The following is a 24,362-nucleotide window of genomic DNA, read 5'->3' on the forward strand; positions in this document are numbered from 1 at the left end:
AATTCTTTTTGGTTTTGTGACTTGCTAACTACCAGGTCTCAAATTTGAGGCAATATTTTGAGGCTAAAGCTAGAGACTTTTTAGTGAATAGTAACTAGTCACAAATTGAGATTTTACCACAAAATGTCTCAAATAGAGATTAGAGACTGCTTACAGAATCCCGCTATTAGCGTTGATCAGTTTCAAATCACTCCGATGAAGTGATTTTGAACTGCCATTTTTGTATTGCGAAATCTTAATAAATTTATAAGATTAGTGGGATGAACCACTCAGCAGCCGAAATCGTGTGATTAAGTGTCGGTCTGAACATGGTATAAGGTATTAGTATGGCCACACCATGTGTACATGAAAACTGGACAGCTTGTGGTTTTATGTATATGGCGGTCATTGTTATGTCGCTGCCTTCTTACAAATGTTCATGTAAACGGATTCACGACGCCATTTACAGTTCACTGTCGAGCTGCAATGTCGAGTCGCGCTCTCTATGTACATTTTAATTTTCCACGATTTGGATTTTTCCCGTAGAAACGAGTCAGCTGATTGCTCTCTCACAACGCTAAATCTTAAAATAACTCAAACTCGAGACTTATACTGAAGTAATTATAAAAATTGTCTTCAATATGTTTAAAATTTATGATATATAAACTATTTTCAGCTTTGATATTTTATATTATAAAAAATTGTAATTGAAAACTTAGATGTGTACAAAACTATATATGCTTATTGAGCAATGACAACATTGTTCACATGAAAACAAACAAAGAAGGCTGAATTCTGCGTTTTTACCACGGGCTCAACTTTTGACACATTTTGCTCCTTACGGAAGGAAAAGGAAGGAAGGCAGTAGCGTTTGGGGCTGTTTCTGCTATTAGTTGTTGTTGTCTATTTATCACATTTGTTCAATAGCAAGATATGAAAATATAAACGGTTTTGTTCACATCTAGGTTATCTTATAATTTTTATAAAGGAAAATATCAAAACTAAATGTAAATTATTAAAAATAGTATAACTTTTAATGAATAACTGTATTCGACTGTAATTAAGAGTTAGTTTAAGATTATTTCGAATAAGTTCAAGTTCATTTTTTAATTACTACAAAATATAATATAATATAATATACTACTATTAGCAACCCCGTTTTGGATGAGAGAAATCAGCTGACTCGTGTTTATGAAAAACAACAATGTTGTTTCGATAGCCCAAAAACAACAATTTATCAAAAGTAATTGAATCCATTATATCAAAATCAACCGTTCTCTTTTTTATTTTGTTTTTATAATTCAATAAAAATAACTTTTTCCAAACTGAACCCTTTTTCATAAGAGGAATCAGGCTTCATATCGACACAACTTTCCATAATTGAATCATGCTTAGCAATACACCATGAGTTTGTAAGTTTAAAAATACGTTTATTTTATATACAAATCTGGTTATATTTGGTAATGAAAATACCAGGCAACAGTTATTGCCCGTGAATACTGCTTGCACACAAAAGTCTCAGCAATGGTGACATTAAACTATGAGAATGTAAACATTCTCACCAACTGTCAAATTGCGCGCCCAATCTACAAAACTTTGATTACCGAGCAATTTTGGTTAATGTGAATATCGAATACGATTGTATAAATATTATAAATAATAAGGTGTTATAAAATGGATTTTCGCCGGAAAACGCGTGCACGAGTAGTTCGCAAACCACAGTACGAAAATCTAGAAATAAAGTACCCACATAATGTTTCACTTTACCGAACTCCACCGATTGAAGACATAAAAATTAACGAATTCGAAGACTTGGCTCTGGAACGACTGAAAGTACTACGCATTCTGGAGCAAGCAAATTCTAAAAACCTTCGTTTTTTATCAGATGAATGGAAAGAATCAGTCAACACTGAGCTGAATCGAGAAGGTCTTAGAGGTTACCTGCGGCTGTGTATGGGCAACACCGTAAATCCGTCAACGGATAGTAACAAATATGAACAAGAATTGCAAGCAAGGCGACGTGATTATATTTCACATTTTATTCTGCGGTTGGCATACTGTCGCACTGAAGAACTGAAACGGTGGGTATAATACAAAAATGGGAATAAAATAATTGTAATTAAATTAGCTAATTTTTTTTTTATTAATATCTAATTTTAAACAGTTGGTTTCTGACGCGTGAAATGGAACTTTTCAAATACAAATTTTCATCAATGACCAGCACTGACATCAAACATTTTCTTGAACTGAATAAACTAGACTATGTTCCACTGAACGATTCCCAAAAAGATTCAGTTAAAGATGGATTATACGAGAGTACCGTCGGTCAAAGTATATCCAAAATTGAAATGCTGGATTTTTACAAAGTACCTTTTACACAAGTTTTGGACTTAGTACGAACACGTCGATGTTATTTGAAAAGTGGATTTGCATATGTAAACACACATGATTTTGTTTCAATTATAGCCGTCATTCAGCTCAATGAAATTGAACATGGTTTGCAATCTGCGCAAAAGCTTATACGAGAGGTGGAAGCAGATGAACGCATATTTCATTTACTGAAATCGTTACATACTTCATATACGGGTAAAGATTATGCCCTCAGTAAAGAAGGGATTGTGTCACCTGAATCTTTGGACCAGCTTTCAAAAAAATCATTTCCAATATGCATGCGCAGTTGCCATGAATATCTGCGTACAAATCATCATCTTAAGCATGGCGGACGAATGCAGTATGGTCTTTTCCTTAAAGGGATTGGTGTTACTTTGGAGGATAGTCTGCGCTTTTTCCGAGAAGAATTTACGAAGAAAATCGATGGTGAACAATTTACGAAGCGTTATGAATATAACATATATCACAATTACGGCAAAAAGGGTTCAATGATCAGTTATACACCTTATTCATGCCTTAAGATAATCCAAGAAAACGCAGTCCAGGATGATTGTCGTGGATGTCCCTATAAAACAAATGATGCAAGTACGTTAAAAATGAAACTTGCATCATATGGCTTGTCTTCGACACATGTTCAAGAAGTCATGGGCTATGTATCAAAAGGCCATTATCAGCTTGCATGTGGAAAATATTTCCAAATAATGCATGATTCACCAGTAGAACTTGGTGTTCACCACCCGAATCAATATTTCGAAGAAAGTCAAAATGTGATGGGTAATCGATCCACTAAAAAATTAAGTAATGCCAAACAACCTAATAGGAATAGACATGGTGGCACCGAAAATACACAGGTTATGAACGCCGATGAAGATGATGAGCTCTGGAACACAGCTAAAACTCAAGAGAGTACTTATAACAGCATGCAAGCGGAAAAGAGTGCATGGGATGAAGACCTTGATCTTACACATATAGATTGTTAATAAAAATTGAAAAAAATTAAAAATATATGTATACACCAAACTTTCATTATAATCATAATCATTATTTTATACTATCGATTCAAATAGTCGTAATTGTAACAAAACTCATGCTTACCGTTAACTTTTATATAATTTTACCTATTAAAAACCTAATTTTACATCAGAAAAAGTAATTTTTATTAAACGATAGCATCTCGATCACTTGCATACAATACAACATTTTATCAAAAATCAAATCAAAAAAGTCCACGTTTCAATTCATGTTATATATATATATGTATATATATAAAATTTGTAAATATTTTGTGCGAAAGTGATTAACTTGTTTAGTAGCGTCCGCCACCGTTACCACCGCGAAAACCTCCATTGTAACCGCGACTTCCGGCTCCATTCCGATCACGGAAATTGCATTGCGATAATTCGTTTGCACGCCGATCCTTCATCGATTTGAAACGGTTAGCCATTTCACGAAGTTCGGATGGAACATCTTGATCAGCTTCTTCCAGAATACTTATCAGTTCCTTAGCAACACCCCAGTCACTACGAGTAATGTAACTTATAGACGTTCCCTTGCGGCCAGCACGACCGGTTCGACCAACGCGGTGCACATATTCCTCAATGTTGCGAGGAAAATCAAAATTGATCACATGTCTAAAAAATTAAAGAATTTTAATTAAAGAAGTAGTCAATGCGAGTAATAATACTTACGTTATGTCGTCGATATCTAATCCTCTGGAAGCAACATCTGTGGCAATTAATATCTTAATATATCCTGAGGTTATATCTGCAATCGCTTGCTCACGATCAGACTATAAAACAAACATTTTATAGATTATTGGATATAAATTAGAGAAATAAATGTATGTAATACCTGTTCTCGGGAACCATGAATGGCGGTACACATATGTCCTTCAATTGTTAAATCGCTGGACAAATCATCAGCTCGCGTCTTCTTTCCACAAAAGATTATAACTTTATCATTTTTCTGCATATTTTTTAAAAAACTCTGAATCTATATGAAAAAAAAACTTTTTTATTAGTAAATTAATCTGGTATACGTAAGTAGAATATCTTACAGCAAAATATTTATCGCCTTCGTCCATTATTTCGATAATTTGCTTAACTGTGTGTGTGGCTGCCAAATCTAGTGAACCCACGCATACTTGTATAGGATTGCTCATGTAGCTTTGTGCCAGACGGCGAACTCCTGGAGGCCAGGTAGCGCTGGTCATAACTGTTTGCCTATCGGGGCGTATATCTAGCAACACTTTACGTATTTGTGGTTCAAAACCCATATCTAACATACGGTCTGCTTCGTCCAGTACCAAATAAGTAACACTAGACACATCAATGACATTGGCTTCGATTAAATCGTTAAGGCGACCTGGAGTACAAATTATTATTTCAACACCACTTTGGACGTTGTTTATTTGATCACGGCGATTCCCTCCGCCATATACACATACGCTAAAAGTATTAATAACGTTAAAATCGGAAACAAATTATTAAGAAAACTAGACTTTAAAATACTCACGCTTTCATGCCGCGGAATGAATACTTATGGACTTCTTTTTCAATCTGTAAAGCCAGTTCGCGTGTTGGCGCAAGGACCAGTACATTGGGTCCGCCGCGTTCTGAACGCGGGGTACTTTGGTACTCAGTATGAATCATGGCAGGCAACAAGAAAGCTAGTGTTTTACCGGTACCGGTTTGGGCAATACCGATCATATCCTCTCCTTTTAATAAAATTGGCCATGCTTGTGATTGAATGGGCGATGGTTTCGCAAATTTTTGTTTGTTTATTTCCTCTAACAAATCGGGATAAGCTGCAAAACACTGCTCGAACTTCCAAATCGGATTTGGTATATCTTCTGGGACGCCATCTTCCTTAAATACACGTGAGACTGTTATGTTATTGTTTTCCTTTCGTATACGTTGTGCGTCTTCGGTAGTTAAATTTGTAACTTCACAATCTTCTAAATAGAAATTTTTTGTCAAGGGGGGCAATTGAGCCCAACGTCTTGCACTTGCTTCCTTCTGAAATGTATAATAAACAATTCGTCTTAGCACTAATTATAATTAATTAAATCTGCTTACCGATTTTTTCACCATAGCCTCCCAATCAATAGGAGCATCCTCATTCGAAATATCTTTATCATTTGTATTAATAATTTCCTCTTGTTGTTCTACTTTATACATGAAGTCGGTCTGTTTGCTATGATCAATACTATGGTTATTTCTTGAACTTGAATTCAACTGACGTTCTATATAATTATAAGCATCTTTTACATCTTGTTCATTTTGCCCTCCAATCGAGGCTGATCCAGTTCTTTTATCGAGATCTATTCGCACATTGTAATTGTTTTGAATGCGTTGTATATTGGATCCTCCGCGACCTATAATCAGGCCAACGCAGTCATGTGGAATATTTATTTTTTCTCTGTAGTTTTGAACTTGGGATGTTCGTTTTCTGCCCGTCTCCGAGTATTGATGTTGATTTGAATTATTTCTCCGACCATTACCACCTGTGTAATAGTGATTATTTTGGTTACTTTTCCGAATTTCGGGCGCTTTAACTACGTTTTGTGTCTCATCATCCCAGTTTTCTTCTCCCCAGTCCGACATATTATTTCTTTATATGAAGTAAATGCAACAACGAATTGTGTATTTAATTTTCAAGCGATTAGCAGATGACGTCTTTTGTAGACAACAAATTTACCTCTGCAACAAATTTTAGAATAAAATAAGGATATCTCTGATAAAACTGTATATTTCCATAAACGAAGGTAAGGAATTCACGAAGGATATGTTGTCACAACCCTAATACCATGGTCACACTGTGAAGAAATTGTAAATATACTATTTCTGTTAGTGTGAGTACATACGTAGAAGCATTCTCTGCGCAATATCGACAATTTCTCTTTTTGAAGTTGTCTGTTCCGTTCCCACATGCATTTCGAGTCAACCAATTTTAAGCATTTTCTTTCATTTGCTTTTATTTTCATCTTAGGTACCAAGTTTATTTGGTAAAATATTGATAACATTTTAATATCAGAACATATTGCATATGTATGAAACCTTTAAAAAATTGCGAAAAGCATGTGATAAAGAAAAATTGAAAGCTTGTTTCCAACTTGCCATTTGACTTGAAATGAAAAATTGCCATTGCACGACGGAGGGAACCATTGCTCAAACACATTGAAACATTTCCTGCTGTTTACCAACACTACCAAATTTTTTAAATTTACAATTGATGTAACACATTGAGCGCGACAGACTGCAAGCGACAGGTGTCAAATATTAAAATATGTAAAATGTAAAATTATTCAAAGCTCTAACAAACCTGACGTTATTTTACCAATAAAAGCATAAAAGCTCTGTTATATCATTTGTAACAACAATCTAAAATTTAATTTACCTATTTAATTATTTTTGCATACAAAATTTTACCTTGAACAAGATATTAAAATTTCGCAAATTAAATATTCTATACAAGAAACCAATGACCGATCAATTGGTTTGCGGTTAATTTGTTATCCGTTCTATAAATTGTCATTTGGTTTGGAAATACAACACAACCAAATTTTAACAGGACTTTATAATAGATGATGAAGCCAATGGAAAATGGTTCTGCAAAGAACACCAACATCACACGAATCTACGGAAGAAACGAAATAAAATTATTGAAGTAAATTTTCTAAAAACGACTGGACATTACTGGACAAATACGGGGATTTTCTTGCTCTTGGAAGATTGCATGATGACACAAAATGCAAAAATCCAATACCGAAATATGAAAGGTCAAGAGAGCACCCATTGCAGAATATAGTGATATATGAACGGCTGATTCGGTCAATTTATTGGGAATGACTATTGAGCATTACTATTGTGAATTAGCGCACCTTCTGCATTCATTTTTAACAAAAAACTGTAACAAATCTTTATAATTTAAATAGAAATTACAAATCTATTTAAAATTTACCTTCCTCAACAATTTAACGTCAAAATATGTTTTTATGTAAAATAGGGTTGCAATTATATTTTTACGTGTCATTGCAGGAAAATAAATATGTGTTTTGGTTTGAGATATGTTACAGCCAATGCAAATAATTTTCTGCGTGCGTTTGTTGTTGTGCCGTTGCATCAAGTGGAAAATTCTACAATTCGTGCACTGGGCAGGGGTTTGCAAGAGCAAGAGAATATCCCTATAGTTTAATGTACGCAAAAGTGAACAATAACAAGTCGCTTACTTGTTTGCTAACAAATGTCTGTCTTGCAGGGGGATTGTGGCAGTAGAAAAGTGTGAATGTATTGCAACTTAAAAGCAATTTATTGGTCGTGTAAGGTCTGGGTTACAAATTACAGACAAATTATACCATTGTGAACATATGACAAATTCCGATGAAGAGTGTAAATAAAGCGGCAGTGGCAAATTACCGTCAAAAATTCCTCATGCCCATAGCCTTGGTATTGCGTATACTTGATGTGTGGAATACAATGCTCGCGACAGACTGCAAACGACATCTGTCAAATATTAAAATACACACGTTCTTAAGGATGGACCTATTTTGACAGCTGCACGACTGCACGACTGCAGGCCGACAGTTGTCGTTCTCGCTAACTTCAATTTTATCCTACATTTCCCAACGACAGTAGAGTTGACAGTAGAATGGAAGATAGAGAGATGAGGTAGAGTGGTGATGCCACTAATATATAAAATGTAATATTACTCAAAGCTCTAACAAACCCGACGTTGTTTTACAAATAAAAGCATAAAATAGCTCTGTTACATCATTTATAATAACAATTGATAATTTAAAACAAATAAATTTACCTATTTACTTATAATTTGCTATAAAATTTCATTGAAGTGCGAGGTATTAGTATGGCCACAACGAAATTGTGTAATGCAAAATTTACAACTGTGCTGTTTTGTGTACATGCCGGCCAGTGTTATGTTGCTGCCCTCTCACAAACGTTCATGTAGTAGGATTCACAACGCCGTTTTCAGTTCACTGTCGTGCTGCTGCAGTCTGTCGCGAGCATTATGTTCCTCACATGAATAAAAATGGCGGCAAAGCTAATCGTTGAAAAAGTAGATTTTGACGGTGGATTAATTGACCCACGATGTCTAATACATCACACACATAGATAACTCCCAGTTGTCGTTGTCGCTAAATTAAAACCATTTCTAATTTTACGGACGACACTGTAGTGTTGCCATCACTAAGTAAACTGAAAAGTTATTCAAGCCTCTAACAAGTAACGTTATTTTACAAACAAAAGCATAAAATATCTCTGATATAACATTTGTAATAACAATTGATAATTTAAAACAAATGAATCGACATTTATTTCACTGTCCCGCTATGTGTTCAACGCTTAATGCTTATACAAATTGATGCACTAATAATAATAAATTAAAAATAGCTAAATAGATATAACTAGTAATGTAGGCATGCAAGCTGAAAAGGCATCTATTCAGTATGGGTCTATCATCTTGCGCAAACTGTCRGTTTTGCGACAAGGACCCTGAAACCCCGGAGCACCTGYTAATCRACTGCATTGCAGTCTGTAGGCGCAGGTCGAAGGCCCTTGGAGCCATGTTTCCGGATAGGGATCACATCGCCTCGCTAGCACCCAGCAGAATACTGGACTTCATCAATATGCTGGGGCTAAGCGAGACCCTGTGAGTTAGGTGTGGGTACAATAGACCTAAGGTCGCAGTGCATTCCTCAATTATTTATCTATCTATCTATCTAATGTAGGCATAAATTCGGATGTAACAGAAGACCTCTTGCAACTTTCAATGATCAGATCTTCTTCCAGATGAGTTAAGTAAACCTCATTGTTTGATGAAACCGTTAGTGGATTACAATAAAAGCTAAAAGATAGATATGTGTTAGCATATCTAGGCGGGATAACGTCACCCGGAAATTGAGAAATGTTTATATGAGGTATAGAAAGGGAAGTATTGACCCGATTTAATTATTGGCACAAATGGTTTCTCTCTGGATTCCAATTATATATCTCATGCAAAGTTTTATTTCGTTATTTTAATTGGTACTTTATCTGGATTCTCGAGTCCAAAAGTATCGGACGTAATATTGAATTATGTGGGCGTGGTTGTAGTCCGATTTCATACACTTTGGTGTGTGTTATATACAAAATTTAGTTGGTATCGGTCGAGTATGTTCTGAGATATGGATTTTCACATAAATGTGGGCGGTGACACTCCCATTGTCAAAATTTTACACTATCTCAAGTGTATAATTGATTTTTTGCACTTGTAGCAATTTTTAACAAAGCCGTTATATGGTGAGTGGCCTGAGATATTACCTACTTACAGGTACACATTACACCTGTTTTCACACTTTCGTAAAAAAGGCCGAAAATATTAGTTCTGTTTATATTTGGGTGATATAACTGCATTGGTTTGAAAGTTATATACATTACACTTATTATGGCGGAGCCACGCCCACTTGTCAAAAATTTTCAAACCACAGACGTCAATAATAGTGGCCCGATTACGCCCTTCTACAATTCCAAACTTCTTATTATACGAAGTATCATCAAGATATTTTAATTATTTTTTAAAACGGACAGAGAGACAGATGGTCACCCGGATTTCTGCTCATCCCGTGGCTTGTAGCTATGGGATTTCCCGGCAAGTCGATTGTATACCATAAGTGCTTTGGTAGTCTCGACTACGGCCAGATCCACATGCTGCTTCCACCGGTGAGAGGAATCCAGAGTAGAACCCGTATATTTTGCCACATCGGTCATCTCTCTGCCGCCAAGGGAATGGCTCGAACAGGGCCCTACGCCTAGTAAACAAAACGATGGTCGTTTTCGAGGTGTTGTTGTTCAATCCAACCCCAGTGAGCAAACCTATACTCCAAAACATTGAATGAATTTGAAAGAAACTTGTTAAATATTAAACAGGAACTTCTGGTAGTGTTATTGGGTAGTTAACTAGTAGTGTAGCGGTTAGTGGGCTTGCTGGGATAAATTTACAATAAAGCAAAACTTAAAAAAAATGCGATCAAATTCAATACCATTTCTTCTAAAATACCATTGTTATCACGATGAAACGGTTTAATACATTTTCATATAGTGTAGGCAATCTCAGATCGTTGACAAGCACATCTGTTGTGACAGTTCAATGTTGTATACCGTTTTCAAAGAGAACCGCCTCTCTCTCAGCTCGTGTACGGACAAAATACTTGTGTGTAAAATTTTTCTGTGCCAATTAAACTAAAAATAAAACTATTTTAAGGGATAAGAACTAACTAAACTGTACTGTAATTTTTGTTATAGTAATTTTAAAAACATTAGTGAAGATTGCGCATTGTATAAAATATAAAAATGTGGAACGAATTTATGTTTCAGAGGTCAATATAAATTTTACCAAGCTTGTAGGGAAAACCGATTGAAAAATCCTGTACAGAGGCGAACTAGCTTCAATAGTATATATATTAGTACGAAAGAAATGGATGCAAATCCATCAGCTTGAATATGGTTGTACTACTTCAATAAGTGTTTGGCCGGGGTACAGCGTAAAATTCAATGTCTATTAAAACGAAAACAAAAGCGAAGGTATCGATGGTGGTAATATACAATAAAGACGAAAAAGTGGAAGTGGAATTAACAGTCACTGCTGTCAGCTAAAAAATCCAAGTAGGAAAGGCGACTGCGATTGGCGAAAATGGCGTTCTAATCGAGCTGGTGTAAACCCTTTCCCTTTTACTCGGCCGCAATTTTTAAGGATAAACTGAGAAATCGGCAGTGGCTTAAAATAATGTGGATTACTAAAGGACTTATTAAAAATAAATAAAAATGTGCTATATGTAGAATGAAACGAATGTAGTGTACAAAAAGTAATATACATAAGTAAACTCAAACAAAGAAAATTCGTCTTGGGTTAATGTATTTGCATAAGTTCACTTATTTATTTGTAACTTGTTTATTAATTACATAGTTAATATTTGAAAATAACATTATAACAACTTTTATTACCAATTCAAAATTAATAACATAATTTATAAAAGAAAAATGCCCAGCGCTTCCTTTACATCGTCACGTTCATACGTGCGCCGCTCCCGTCGAAAAGGTGTCAATCGCATAGCTTTACCAAATCGTCCATCCGGTTAGTAGTGAAATGAAACTAAAGGAAAAAAATAATATAATGTTTTCTTTTAGGTAACATAATGGATCCTATGCAACAAAACATTCCGGGACCAAGTTCTGCCTCACATTCTGGAGCAAATTCCAGTTCTAACGCCGGTGCATCTCCCCTTCAAAATAATGACCATATTACAAATTCAAATATTTCGCCTGCTCCACAAGACTCATCAGCAATTCAAACAAATCCTCATTCGACATCATCAGTCGCATCGTGTTCTTCTGGTGATACGTCATCGCAATCAGCTGCAATTGTAGTGAGCACATCGTCAGCAGCAGCAGCAGCATCAACAGCTGCTGGTGCAGTTTCATCAGAAATGTTTGTGGATGTCTCTGGGGCATCCTGTTCACAATCATCAAGTTCAGGGCCTTCTACGTCTAGCGGTATTTTAGGTCCTTGCTCATTTGGTGTAGCCAACTCAAAAAACTTGCTTGGAGCTTCTTGTTCTAATAATATAATAGTATCGTCAGGTTTTAATGGAGGAGGAGGTTTTGTGGGAAGTCACCCGATGGATTCTGGATCGAGTAGTCCTTGTCCAGGTAATAATTATTGTAAAACATAAATGTTGAACCTTATTGAAGTGTATTTTTAACTTAGGTCCGTCAAGTAGTTCAAATCATAATAGTACCAGTACTTCTAGTATTGTAAATCATACAAGCAGTAAGTACCAAAATAATTCAAAATAATTAAATTTAGTGGGAAAGATTAACTGATTATATATTTTTTTTATTAATACTTGCAGATTGTAATTCACATTATTCAAATTCGGTATTGTGCAACTCGTTATCAAATGTAACTGCATCTACTTCTGCGTCTGCGAACAATAGTACACATCAATCACCATATGATCTTCGTCGCAAGATGCCTGCTAATGGTCATGAGCATTGGTGTAACACCAGCACATCTGCTATTCTTTCATCTCCTCCTGCAATAGTTTCTACAGCCAGTAGCAGCAATATTGCAGCTCCAAACCCCAACAATAGCAGCTCGCAATCAGTTTCCTGTGGCTCACCGCCTCATCTGGGAGGAAGTTGCAACCCCGCTTCCATCTCTGTTATGCCATCATCATCATCCTCATCATCAGCAATTGTGCATACGCCATTAACTAGTGCCACTTTTCCTGTAAATTCAACTACTACCGGTGCACCATTAGGCCCATCGCCTACAGTGCACAGTTCAATACCACAACAGCATTGCAGTGATCTTCCGATTGGCGGAATTGAAGACAATAATTTTATGTTACCAGCTCGCAAACGATCACGACGTTTGTATGCACAAACTGCAGAAGTGCCCTGCATGGCTGCCTGTACAGGCAGCAGCATGCTAGCAGGTCCAACTGCAGCTCAATACTTACAATACGAAATGCCCGACGAAGTTCTGCTCGCAATATTTTCGTATCTTCTAGAGCAGGATTTGTGTCGGTTATCACTTGTTTGTAAACGTTTTAACACTATCGCTAACGATACTGAATTGTGGAAACGATTGTATCAGTCCGTGTTCGAATATGATATGCCACTATTTAATTCTGAACTATGTAAATTCGTCTTTGAAAAACCAGAAGAATCTGAGTTTACCAATCCATGGAAAGAGAGTTTCCGACAACTTTACCGTGGCGTACACGTTCGGGCAGGTTTTCAGGTATTAATATTTTTTTTGCAAATTTTCTCTTAAGATTGTTTATAATTTGTTAATTTTGTAACCTTACTTTTGTAGGATAAAAAGTACTCCGGCCGTAGTATATTATTCTTCAATACAATACAAGGAGCGTTGGACTATCCGGAAGAACGTGCCGCAGCTGCGGCCATCGCTAGTTCAAGCAGTTCAAATGCATCTGGAAGTATTGCTAATTCAAGCAATTGTGGTAGTAATGTTAGTGCAGTAGCGAACATGTATGAAGAAAATATACAACCCGCCGATCATCCGGGGCCACTTATCTTCCTACATGCTGGTCATTACAAAGGCGAGTATTTATATATAGAAACGGATGTAGCTTTGATTGGTGCAGCATCTGGAAATGTGGCCGAATCCGTCATATTAGAACGCGAAGCGGGTTCCACTATGATGTTTGTAGAAGGTGCCAAATATGCTTATGTTGGCTATTTGACGCTGAAGTTCTCTCCTGATGTCACATCCACGGTGTCTCATCATAAACATTATTGTTTGGATATTGGAGAGAATTGCTCACCAACAGTAGATAACTGCATTATACGCAGCTCATCGGTTGTGGGCGCAGCTGTTTGTGTTAGTGGTGTTTATGCTAATCCTGTCATACGCAATTGCGATATAAGCGATTGTGAGAACGTTGGTCTTTATGTAACGGACTACGCTCAAGGAACTTATGAGCACAATGAAATAAGTCGCAATGCTTTGGCCGGAATATGGGTGAAGAACTTTGCCAGTCCTATTATGCGCGAGAATCACATTCATCATGGGCGCGATGTAGGCATATTTACATTTGAAAATGGAATGGTGAGTATAAAATAGAATTGTGAACAAATGCACACAATCGAAGCTTTTCATACATAACTGAATTCCAGTCATTGTACATATAATATGTTACGCTTGTATAAAAATTTCACTAAACTCACAAAATTATTATAATGATATTTCATAAATACTTATCGAATTTCCTTAAAGGGTTACTTTGAGAAAAACGATATACATAATAATCGCATTGCGGGTTTTGAAGTCAAAGCAGGTGCAAACCCTACTGTAGTCAAATGTGAGATTCATCATGGGCAAACCGGCGGAATTTATGTGCACGAGAATGGTTTGGGGCAGTTTATTGAGAATCGCATACATTCAAATAATTTTGCAGGTAAACAAAATAATCTATGGGGGCATGGATCTTATATATCATTCATATAAATATGGTTTTATTTTAAATTAGGCGTCTGGATAACTTCAAATAGTAATCCCACTATACGCAAGAATGAAATATATAATGGACATCAAGGAGGTGTATACATATTTGGAGAAGGTCGTGGGCTCATCGAGCATAATAATATATATGGAAATGCTTTGGCTGGTATACAGATACGAACGAATAGTGATCCGATAGTGCGTCATAATAAAATCCATCACGGCCAACATGGGGGTATATATGTACATGAAAAGGGTCAAGGTCTTATTGAAGAAAACGAAGTGTATTCCAACACTCTGGCAGGTGTTTGGATAACAACAGGCAGTACTCCAGTTTTGCGCCGAAATCGCATACATTCTGGAAAACAGGTGAGTAAGCTAGTTTAGTAAATAGTGTATTACCATGCATGCCTTTTTAAATGGTAAACTATAATATGAATAATTTATACCATATAGCGTTAACCTCTAAATGATGAAATTTGCGGCAAATTTCCAGATATATATATGTTATCACATTTAATTAGATATATCGAAACAAGACAACAGATATATAGTTACTGTATTCGAATCGTCATTTCTATGTTCGTTCACTGTTGTCAAAAAAGTAGTCGTTCAATTTTTAAGATTTGGAAGCCATACATATTTAACGACCTAAGTCGAATCCTTGTGTGAACAACTTTTGTAGGGTTTCATAGCTACTTGGCAATCGAAGTTACGTTTTTTCTGTTCTCTTTCATTTTTAAAACTGAATACTTCAAATTTATTATAATACTAATGAATACAGATCAGGTTAAACAAAACACGGCGGCAAAATTGAAGTACTTCCGTTTATCCATGTATTCCATGTATAATCAGTGGAAATGTGAAAGAATATAGCTCAGAATACTAAATTTACTGTGTTGTCCTTTGGAACCTCGGCGGAATCGAAATCGGCTTAATTCATAACCTGTCTTGTTGTAGGTGGGTGTATATTTCTATGATAATGGTCATGGAAAACTTGAGGACAACGACATCTTCAATCACCTGTACTCGGGTGTACAAATACGTACTGGCAGCAATCCCGTTATACGTGGAAACAAAATTTGGGGTGGACAAAACGGTGGTGTATTAGTTTACAATGGTGGACTCGGTTTATTAGAGCAAAATGAAATATTTGATAATGCAATGGCTGGGGTGTGGATAAAAACTGATTCAAATCCGACATTGAAACGCAATAAGATATATGACGGACGCGATGGCGGTATTTGTATTTTTAATGGTGGCAAAGGTATCCTTGAAGAGAACGACATCTTCCGTAATACTCAGGCTGGTGTTCTCATCTCCACCCAATCTCATCCAATTCTGAGACGCAATCGTATTTACGATGGTCAAGCAGCTGGTGTCGAAATCACCAACAATGCAACTGCGACATTAGAGCATAATCAAATATTTAAAAATAAATTCGGTGGATTATGCCTAGCGAGCGGTGTTCAGCCCATTATACGCGGCAATAATATATTTAACAACGAAGACGAAGTCGAAAAGGCAGTCTCCGGAGGACAGTGTCTGTACAAAATTAGCAGTTATACATCATTTCCAATGCACGACTTCTATCGTTGTCAAACATGTAATACCACTGACCGCAATGCGATTTGTGTCAATTGTATTAAGAATTGTCACGCAGGCCATGATGTGGAGTTTATACGACATGACCGGTAAGTTCAAATGGAAAGCACTCAAATAGTTAGTGCTAACTTGTATGTATATATGTGTTTATTTATTATTGTAATTAATTGCAAACATTTAATTTTTAACTATTCAGCTTTTTTTGTGATTGCGGTGCTGGTACGCTTTCAAATCAGTGTCAGTTGCAAGGCGAACCCACTCAGGATACGGATACTCTCTATGATTCAGCTGCCCCGATGGAATCTCATACTCTTATGGTGAATTAATATCTTTCAACAATTAATAAATATCAATAATCTAATATAAATGAACTGGACTGAAAAAAATGAAGATTGATTCGAATTAACGATCTAGTAAGAGAGTATAAGAAAGTCGGATGCCATTTCTTGACTTTTAATCCAATAGGCCATTCGACCCTATTGACGTTGATTGAAAAAGCTAATATTCGAAAATGTTACAGGGTGTGCAGTCTTTTATGTCGGTATATAATCATTTAAAAAATATAGTATAGTATACCTTGATAATTGAGTTTTCGAGCCATGTTCTACTAACCTCAAATTTGTTGAGCTAGAGATTGAAGCTAATAGAGATATCGAATCGGATGGTTGGTATAGGTCAAGCAATCGTTCGAAGGGCTTATACAGGCTGATTTCTTGAAGGAAGTTGTGAGGAGCGATGTAACAGCTGCAAAAAGGGTTCTAGATATTGACTGGTCTCACCATTTGGTTGCGTTTTTAATTTCGAATTCCACTTTTTCATACTGACATAAAAGTTGGCGCACTCCGTATCCCTAAGTAATCCTGCTCGGTACGGTAGTATACATCTTTATATCGATTCAATGAGTGTCAATTGAATTAAATTTACAAACTTACTAATAATATGAAATAAGAACAATGAAGTTTAGTTAAGCAAAAACTCGAATCCCTTTTTTACGTGTTTCCTATATTGTTTCATACACCTTCTTGTGTTTAATAAATAGGCAATTAAATCAGTCGTAAAGGTAAACTCTTTTAAATATATTAAGTGCTCGTTTAATTTCACTAATTTTACATTTTGAGTATATTGATCGCCCATTTTGGAACGAGCCATCTTTTTTGGTGTATGTTTTCGTAAATATAAGAAACACTTAAGTATAGAATGTTTTCTAATTTAGTTACAATTTCATTGTACAAATTGTATAGATTGTATATTACAAGTAATGTAGAAACACTGGAAACAATTCCAACCTATATCTAAAAATTTAATCCGCGCTTTGGAAATCAAGGAATGTGCAATTAGAGACAATTAAGTGATCAATATTTAGGTTACTATAACGGTTATAATAGAAGTAATTCATATTCATCTTTGGTCCGGCATTCGTCTAGAGCAAAAACACACAATCAACTAGTTGTATATCCAAAACACACACTCACATGCATATTGTAACATTACGACAGCTTTCGTACACATTTGATAATTTATGATTAAAAAACTTGTCGATTGTTCTATTTAAAATTTTTAATATATACCTATACAATGCTTATATTTTTAATTGAAACATTTAGGCTATACAATATGAATTCTTAGACGACTATCAAAGCATTAAATGTATAATATTACATAAATCCAGTGAACTTTTCGCAAATTGTTTGCAAATACAACTTTTCGTAACAAAAAGAATGCCAACAATCTCTTAAAAGTAATAAGCATGTAAATTGACATCTCATGAAGGATACATCAAATACATACATATGTTTAGCAAAGAAAATGTCCGTTCATGCAATCAAATGTATGTACAATGATCTTACACTAGTTATTAAGTTATATAAGATATTTGTCTATATATTAACGGTATACGCATTATCGCACTACTTGCATTCAATATTACGTTTTTCATAGAAGAAAGGTGTTATTTTGTTTCATTTGAACCTCAGTTTCGTCCAGTAGATATCCACATATTTAATGTGTAGTAGATGTAGTGTATGTGAAGCAATTTCTAAGTATTACAATAATTTTCAATTTTGCGAAATCAAAAATTTTATACATTATATATACATATATATTATAGAACATATTGTATGGATATTCAAAACGCGGCTCTGCACAATTGTAACGAGTAAACATACTTATTTGCATATGCATAAATAAGCAATGAGCAATATAACGTTATTCCCGGGGCTTAGCAGCGTAAACGCTGTGTGCCAGAAAACTTTCAATGAAATTATAAATATTTTTTACTCTGCCCCAGCTATAGTTATAGTCAAAGTAATTAATTAAGAATACATATATGTATGTACGTGTGCCAGATAAGACACAATAATATTACCTTTGATATGTAATGAAAAGTGACTACATGTCTGTAATGTTATCATCACTATTTTTATATACACATTTTTTAATTGTTTGTATTTTTGTTGAAATGTTTTATAACTAAAAACACATTTTATGTGTATCCTTAAACATATGCCTTTCATTTGATTTTTCATACCGAATGTAAATTCTATATTAAAATGATTTATATGCTCCAGTGTGTCATTTAGGACTTAAGTAAAGTTAAATAGAGTAGTAGTAGAATAAGCTGATATGTATGAAAACGCCATTCTGTATCATAATTATACGTACAAAAATATCCAAAGGCTGCATGCATAATAGTTTCATACACCAAGAAAATCCCATATACATATGAACGTATGTATGTGATATGAACTTTTATCGAATCTGTGAACAACATCTTTGCTTGTAAACAAACTGTCTAAATATAGTAGTATTTCTTTCATTGGAAAGCTATCATTCGAAAGTGTGAGTTCCATAACAAAATACTATTCAAGGTAATAGATGTATTAGAAAAGGGACGGAGCCGTAGAGCAATTGTTGGGAGCAATACCACCATAACCACTGGCTTCAAATTTCCGCCGATTTAAAGTTTAAAAATATATAAATAGCTTCTCTACGTGAGGGCCATCGTCCGTAGCTATGGTAGACAGAAGTAATCTGCTTGTTAAGAGAAGTCAGTCGTATTTTCGCCAGAATAAGAGCGCCTGCCATAGTTTAAAAGGGTTTTAGATATTGTGAGACTGATCCTTGTTGCTGTTGTAATGACATAGAGTACATATTCTTCCAATATTTTTGGAGTTCTGGTAGCGTCGGGCTCACTTACATGAGAACGATGAGACTGATTCATTTGAGACGTAATGACTCATAGGAAACAAGTATAAACATGCTCATATTGTTTGTTTTTGTGTTTTTTTGTTTTTCCCCCTTAACTAATTTTCCTGCTTTTTTAGCGATATAATATTATACATTGTGTTAGTTTCTCATCTTTTGATATTTGCAAGAAAGGCGAAAGAGCTCTTTACTAGTATGTCCCGTTTACAAGAAATATATGAAATTCAATTAGATTTGGAAACCGACCTAGTTTGTTTTATACTGAAATATTCTTTCTCTTGCTATTGCGTGGAAGAAATGCTCTAATTGCAGTGCAAGATGATTAATTGTGATTAACATTGATAGGACGTGAAATAAAAAGTATGGCAACAGAGAAAAACTAATTTGGAAGAGCGAATTATCAACGAAGACAAAATCCTTTTACATTTTTGTCCCACGGAACAAATGCTCCTGTCAGTAGATTCAAATGGTGTCCTCAATAAATGACTGATCGGATCGAGGCATTATATTTTGGTAATGAAATGAGAGGAGTAAGCAATTGGTTTAGCAATGAATCACCGACAGTAACATTATAATTATATAAGTGTTTGAAGAAACAAATAACATACATATATAATATATTATATAAATATATATACATTTGTACGTAATTACGTATTAACTTTATGGAATATACATAGATATAATACTTTAACATTAAAGTTTACTTAAAACCAATGAAAAATGAGTTTTTTTTTCTAATAACATCATGGCTAGAAGTTACGAGAAAAGTTTCAAAAAAATTGAAATATGGCGAAAGAATTTTTTTCAAATAATATTTAATAAAAAATATCTACATTTCTTGGTATCATGGAATTTTAGCTTTGAGTCCGTAATTTTAATTCAGTTTGGACATTAGATTAGATAGAGAGACGAAGAATGCTCCGTGATCTTAGGCATATTGTGCCCTCTACTAAATCACCATCTCAGCATATTGATAAAGTCCAATATACTGTTGAGTGCTAGCGAAGCGATGTGATCCCTATTTGGAAACATGGAGAGCCTTCGACCTGCGTCTGCAGACTGCAATGCAATCAATTAGCAGGTGTTCTGTCGTTTCAGGCTCCCTGTAGAACCGGACATTAATTGCAATGCATGAATTATATTTCCGGTCATCGTACAAACGCAACGTCAATAAATAACAGTTGTGAGGATTGTGGATTTAATAAAAACGTTGACAAACAACATTTAAAGTTTTACGCAGATTACTGTTTACGAAAATTTTTTTATTTTTTTAAGTTTTAGTGTAAATCTGTTTCGTTATTGGAAATCTCGGCTTTGAAATATTTATTTTTAAAATTTTTATTTTTAACAGCTGGGATTGGATGCAATGAGTCTAATTTAATTTCAGTGTGTACATGTACACAAAACTTCCCTTTTTGTGCTCTGGCAACATTGCGGCAGAAAGAACTCAAAAACGTCAACACTATTCACTTTCGCAGCATAATTTTTCTCTGCATTCCATAAGTAATTTTAACTTGAAAATTCAAGGCTGAATATACTTGCATACATATCAGAACTAAAAAGTTAATTTGGTGGTACCAGGACGATTCTGGATTAATTTTGTAGTATAAAATTTGGACAAGTGTAGTGAGAGATATAGTTATACTGATAGGTGCAACAAAAACATAACTGTTGCAGCAGCACCAGCCATTCTATTTAGGCGGTACCAACATTACAATGGCCTACCTTCAACATAATGGCGACCTGATAAATTTGAATGTTGGAGGACAGCGGTAAAACTATGATTATCTGTTGGTTAAACTAACAATTGTCCAATAGAGACAAATTCAGTATACATTTGTTATTTGTTGTGTGTTAAACTTTATTTTTGTAATCTTCATGGTACATTGCAGATTTTCTACATCACGTCAAACGCTGACGTGGATACCAGATACATTTTTCACAGCGCTGCTAAGTGGACGCATATCTAGTTTACGCGATGAAACTGGTGCTATATTCATAGATCGTGATCCTTCGTTGTTCTCCATCATTCTGAACTATTTGCGAACCAAGGATATTGACATCAAAAATTGCGAAATCCGAGCATTACGACATGAATCGGAATACTATGGCATTACTCCGCTGGTCAAGCGGTTAGCGCTTTGTGAAGACTTGAATCATTCATCTTGTGGCGATGTACTCTTTTATGGTTATTTGCCAGCACCAATGATGCCATCAAATGATTCAATTCATACGGCAGTAACATCGACAGGTCCAGTCGTCCTGGAAGACCGTTCTGGTGGTGTTAGCGATTTACCTTCTTATAGATCTTCGAACGGCTCTTATAATATACCAGCCACATCAGGCCAGATGGAACCTTGCTTGCCGTCAACTTCAAGTGGCGTAATGTCCACTTCAATTGCTAATGCTCGTCCCGGTTCGATGGTTCGTGTTCCAGAAACAGCATCTACATCGAGTAGGCATTCGTCATCGCATTCACGGAACTCTTCTTGGGACTTGCGTTGCGCACGACCAAACGTCAATGTCGGCGGGGAAGTTCGAAATTGGGGTCCTGCAGTTCCATCGTCTACCCACTCGCGTACCGCATCTCTTGATTATATGCGTCATTCTAGAAATTCATCTGCCGACCTCAATAAGATAATACGGAATGATGTAGGCCTAGTATTCAGCCCAACATTGACATCAAACTGGGTCGATCCACTACGTGTTCAAATAATTAAGGCTCATCAAAACTGGATTGCAGTAGCATATGCCCATTTCGTAACTTGTTATCGTGTTAAGGACTCCAGTGGGTGGCAAATAGTGTTCACTTCGCCTCATATCGATGCAACCATCGAACGTATGGCGGTCAACTCAAAAGTGAATACATCCACAGCTGAACCTACTCCGAGCAAGATGGTAGCCATATCCTATGGTAGTCAAATACGACTTTGGAGCATACATGAGGGAGGCAATAAAACCGATGTCGGAACTTTCAATTTAAATGTACGAGTTGAGTATTTATTTTTCATCGGCAGCCAATTAGTTGCTTTGTCATCGTCTGGTAAAATCGGCGTTTGGCACGCGATGACACAACATTGGCAAATTCAGGATTTGGTTCCAGTGTTGTCTTTTGACTCGGCTGGATCATTTTTACTTCTTGGCTGTAACAACGGTTCAATTTATTATATAGGTACTTTGTTTGGATTGGATAAGTATACTACATGCATTTCAGAAACACTCCCTTAATTATAAACACTTTGTTTACTCTCAGATATGCAAAAGTTTCCACTTCGTATGAAGGATAATGACTTATTGGTGACTGAGCTGTATAAGGATCCAAACTTGGACCCAATTACAGCAATTTCCGTATATCTTACTCCAAAAACGTCCAGTGAGTGATTAAATTGCGTATCAAGACAGAACGTTATAATATTCACAATTTATGCTGTTTTAGGTATAAGTGGAAATTGGATAGAGATAGCATATGGAACGAAATCGGGTGCAGTGCGTATTATTGTACAACACCCGGAGACTGCTGGTCACGGTCCACATTTATTTGAAACCTTTACTGTACATCAAAGTCCCGTAACTAAGGTATGCGTTTCATAATTGGATTGTACTGAGTTATGTTCACAGAAGTTGTTCACAGGTTACCCTCTCGGAGAAATATCTAATATCCGTTTGCAGTGAATATCATCACGTACGCACTTGGTCCTTAACACGTTTCCGTGGCATGCTGTCTACACAACCTGGATCGACACCAGAGGCCTCCTTTAAAATTGTATCACTCGAAGCTACCGATTCACATTACAGTTATGCAGCTGGCAACGATTTTGGTCCCTACGGCGACTATGATGAACAGATCTTTGTACAAAAAGTTGTACCCGAAACGGATCAACTTTATGTACGTTTAGCTTCAAATGGTGATCGTGTTTGCATTATAAAATCGGTGGATAGTTCAACTATCACTTCTTTCTGTGTGCACGAGTGTGAAGTCTCGTCTCGTATGGGGTCACGATTCATTTTGACAGGGCACTGTAATGGTGTTATTCAAATGTGGGATCTAACAACAGCGCTGGCGTTATTTTCAAAAGGTGAACCACAGCAGAATACCTTTGGCGGACCAGGCACACACGAGCTTCTCCGCCTACTTGACCAATGTGAAATCAGCAATAGCCTCAGCTCAACACCTTGTATGTCACCGTGTCTATCGGTGGTTGGAGGCATGGCAAACGCCGCAATAGCTCGTATGAAGGCGAGCAATGTAGCTCTGCTTAATCAGCTCCACAATCAGCATCAACAAACACCACTACAACAACAGCCCCAAGCTCAATCACAGCAACCTACCTGCAATTTGACTGCGCAACTTTTGCCGCTACAGCATCAAACACAGCAACAACAACAGTCACAACAAATACAGCCACAGCAACAGCAATATTCTCCTCCACTACAGCCAGTATCGCAAGGCATTAGTAACACCGCTGATTGAAATGGGGAAGACGCGTGTATTTTGCCAGCAGTGGCTATTGCTGTTGCACAGGTAGCGTTGGTTGGACGTGCCACATCCTTCCTAATGTTTATACTAGTAATAGAGTATGTTCTCAAATTGTTGAAAATAATGCTCTGCTCGATTATATATAATATGTTTGCTTGTTACGTTATATTGCAGCAGCAACTGGGCAACGACGTCGGAAAGGTGGAGATACGCTATAAATTTGGGGCGCCTTTCCTCAATATTTTAAAATGATTATATTTATATTTTGTTGAAGTGATTTTTAAAGGTGATCATTCATAAAATATCCTTAGGCAAATGCATTCTATTCGTTTACGAAGCTTTTGTCTGAATATGTATATCGAAATATACGCATACAATTACCAAATTTTTATATATGTTACTTTCTTACATTTAAATATAAGCATGCTCATCATATACAAAATAAAATTGGATATACAATTGTAAACATTAAAAATGTATAAATAAACTTTTAGACCGAAAGCACCTTTTTGTTATCGAGTACTTGATTTCATGTTGCAAATTTCCCCAAATATTATTAAGCAACCCCCATTCCTCCAATATTTTCGGGGACCTTGAATTTGACGTTCATTCGTACCGGTTTCAATCAAATCTTAATGTTGGTGCCTGTGCGTTTATTTCAGATATTTCTTCGCGT

The 24,362-nt window shown here is 35.9% G+C and overlaps 4 protein-coding genes across 5 annotated transcripts; 3 read left to right on the plus strand and 1 right to left on the minus strand.

Annotated features, from left to right (window-relative positions):
• Positions 1-1,240: 1,240 nt before the first annotated feature.
• On the plus strand, positions 1,241-3,466 carry LOC108978747 (DNA primase large subunit). Its single transcript, XM_018949182.1, has 2 exons — positions 1,241-2,060; positions 2,144-3,466. Exons 1-2 carry the CDS (start codon positions 1,654-1,656, stop codon positions 3,348-3,350), a joined length of 1,614 nt encoding a protein of 537 aa, XP_018804727.1. The 5' UTR covers positions 1,241-1,653; the 3' UTR covers positions 3,351-3,466.
• A 37-nt stretch (positions 3,467-3,503) lies between these two features.
• On the minus strand, positions 3,504-6,188 carry LOC108978746 (probable ATP-dependent RNA helicase DDX43). The gene is made up of 7 exons (XM_018949181.1): positions 6,070-6,188; positions 5,448-5,982; positions 4,885-5,387; positions 4,427-4,817; positions 4,222-4,362; positions 4,059-4,159; positions 3,504-4,001 (listed from the first exon to the last, which is right to left on the minus strand). Exons 2-7 carry the CDS (start codon positions 5,973-5,975, stop codon positions 3,677-3,679), a joined length of 1,989 nt encoding a protein of 662 aa, XP_018804726.1. The 5' UTR covers positions 5,976-5,982; positions 6,070-6,188; the 3' UTR covers positions 3,504-3,676.
• Positions 6,189-10,531: 4,343 nt separating this feature from the next.
• LOC108978729 (F-box only protein 11) lies at positions 10,532-18,348 on the plus strand. Its single transcript, XM_018949141.1, has 9 exons — positions 10,532-11,499; positions 11,553-12,074; positions 12,133-12,195; positions 12,278-13,173; positions 13,249-14,004; positions 14,173-14,353; positions 14,426-14,766; positions 15,358-16,091; positions 16,199-18,348. Exons 1-9 carry the CDS (start codon positions 11,406-11,408, stop codon positions 16,326-16,328), a joined length of 3,717 nt encoding a protein of 1,238 aa, XP_018804686.1. The 5' UTR covers positions 10,532-11,405; the 3' UTR covers positions 16,329-18,348.
• A 2,308-nt stretch (positions 18,349-20,656) lies between these two features.
• Positions 20,657-24,127, plus strand: LOC108978671 (SH3KBP1-binding protein 1). 2 transcript variants are annotated; one of them, XR_001994128.1, is made up of 6 exons: positions 20,657-20,981; positions 21,102-22,381; positions 22,463-22,582; positions 22,646-22,785; positions 22,841-23,784; positions 23,861-24,127. XR_001994128.1 is itself a non-coding variant. In XM_018949064.1 (5 exons), exons 1-5 carry the CDS (start codon positions 20,926-20,928, stop codon positions 23,678-23,680), a joined length of 2,436 nt encoding a protein of 811 aa, XP_018804609.1. In that variant the 5' UTR covers positions 20,657-20,925; the 3' UTR covers positions 23,681-24,127. The 2 variants fall into 2 exon arrangements, 1 of the variants encoding a protein (XP_018804609.1); XM_018949064.1 differs by having other exon boundaries at positions 22,841-24,127.
• The last annotated feature ends 235 nt before the right edge of the window (positions 24,128-24,362 follow it).

Source organism: Bactrocera latifrons, unplaced genomic scaffold, assembly GCF_001853355.1.
Source record: "Bactrocera latifrons isolate USDA-ARS-PBARC rearing strain unplaced genomic scaffold, ASM185335v1 scaffold_126, whole genome shotgun sequence".
NCBI classification, from domain to species: domain Eukaryota; kingdom Metazoa; phylum Arthropoda; class Insecta; order Diptera; family Tephritidae; genus Bactrocera; species Bactrocera latifrons.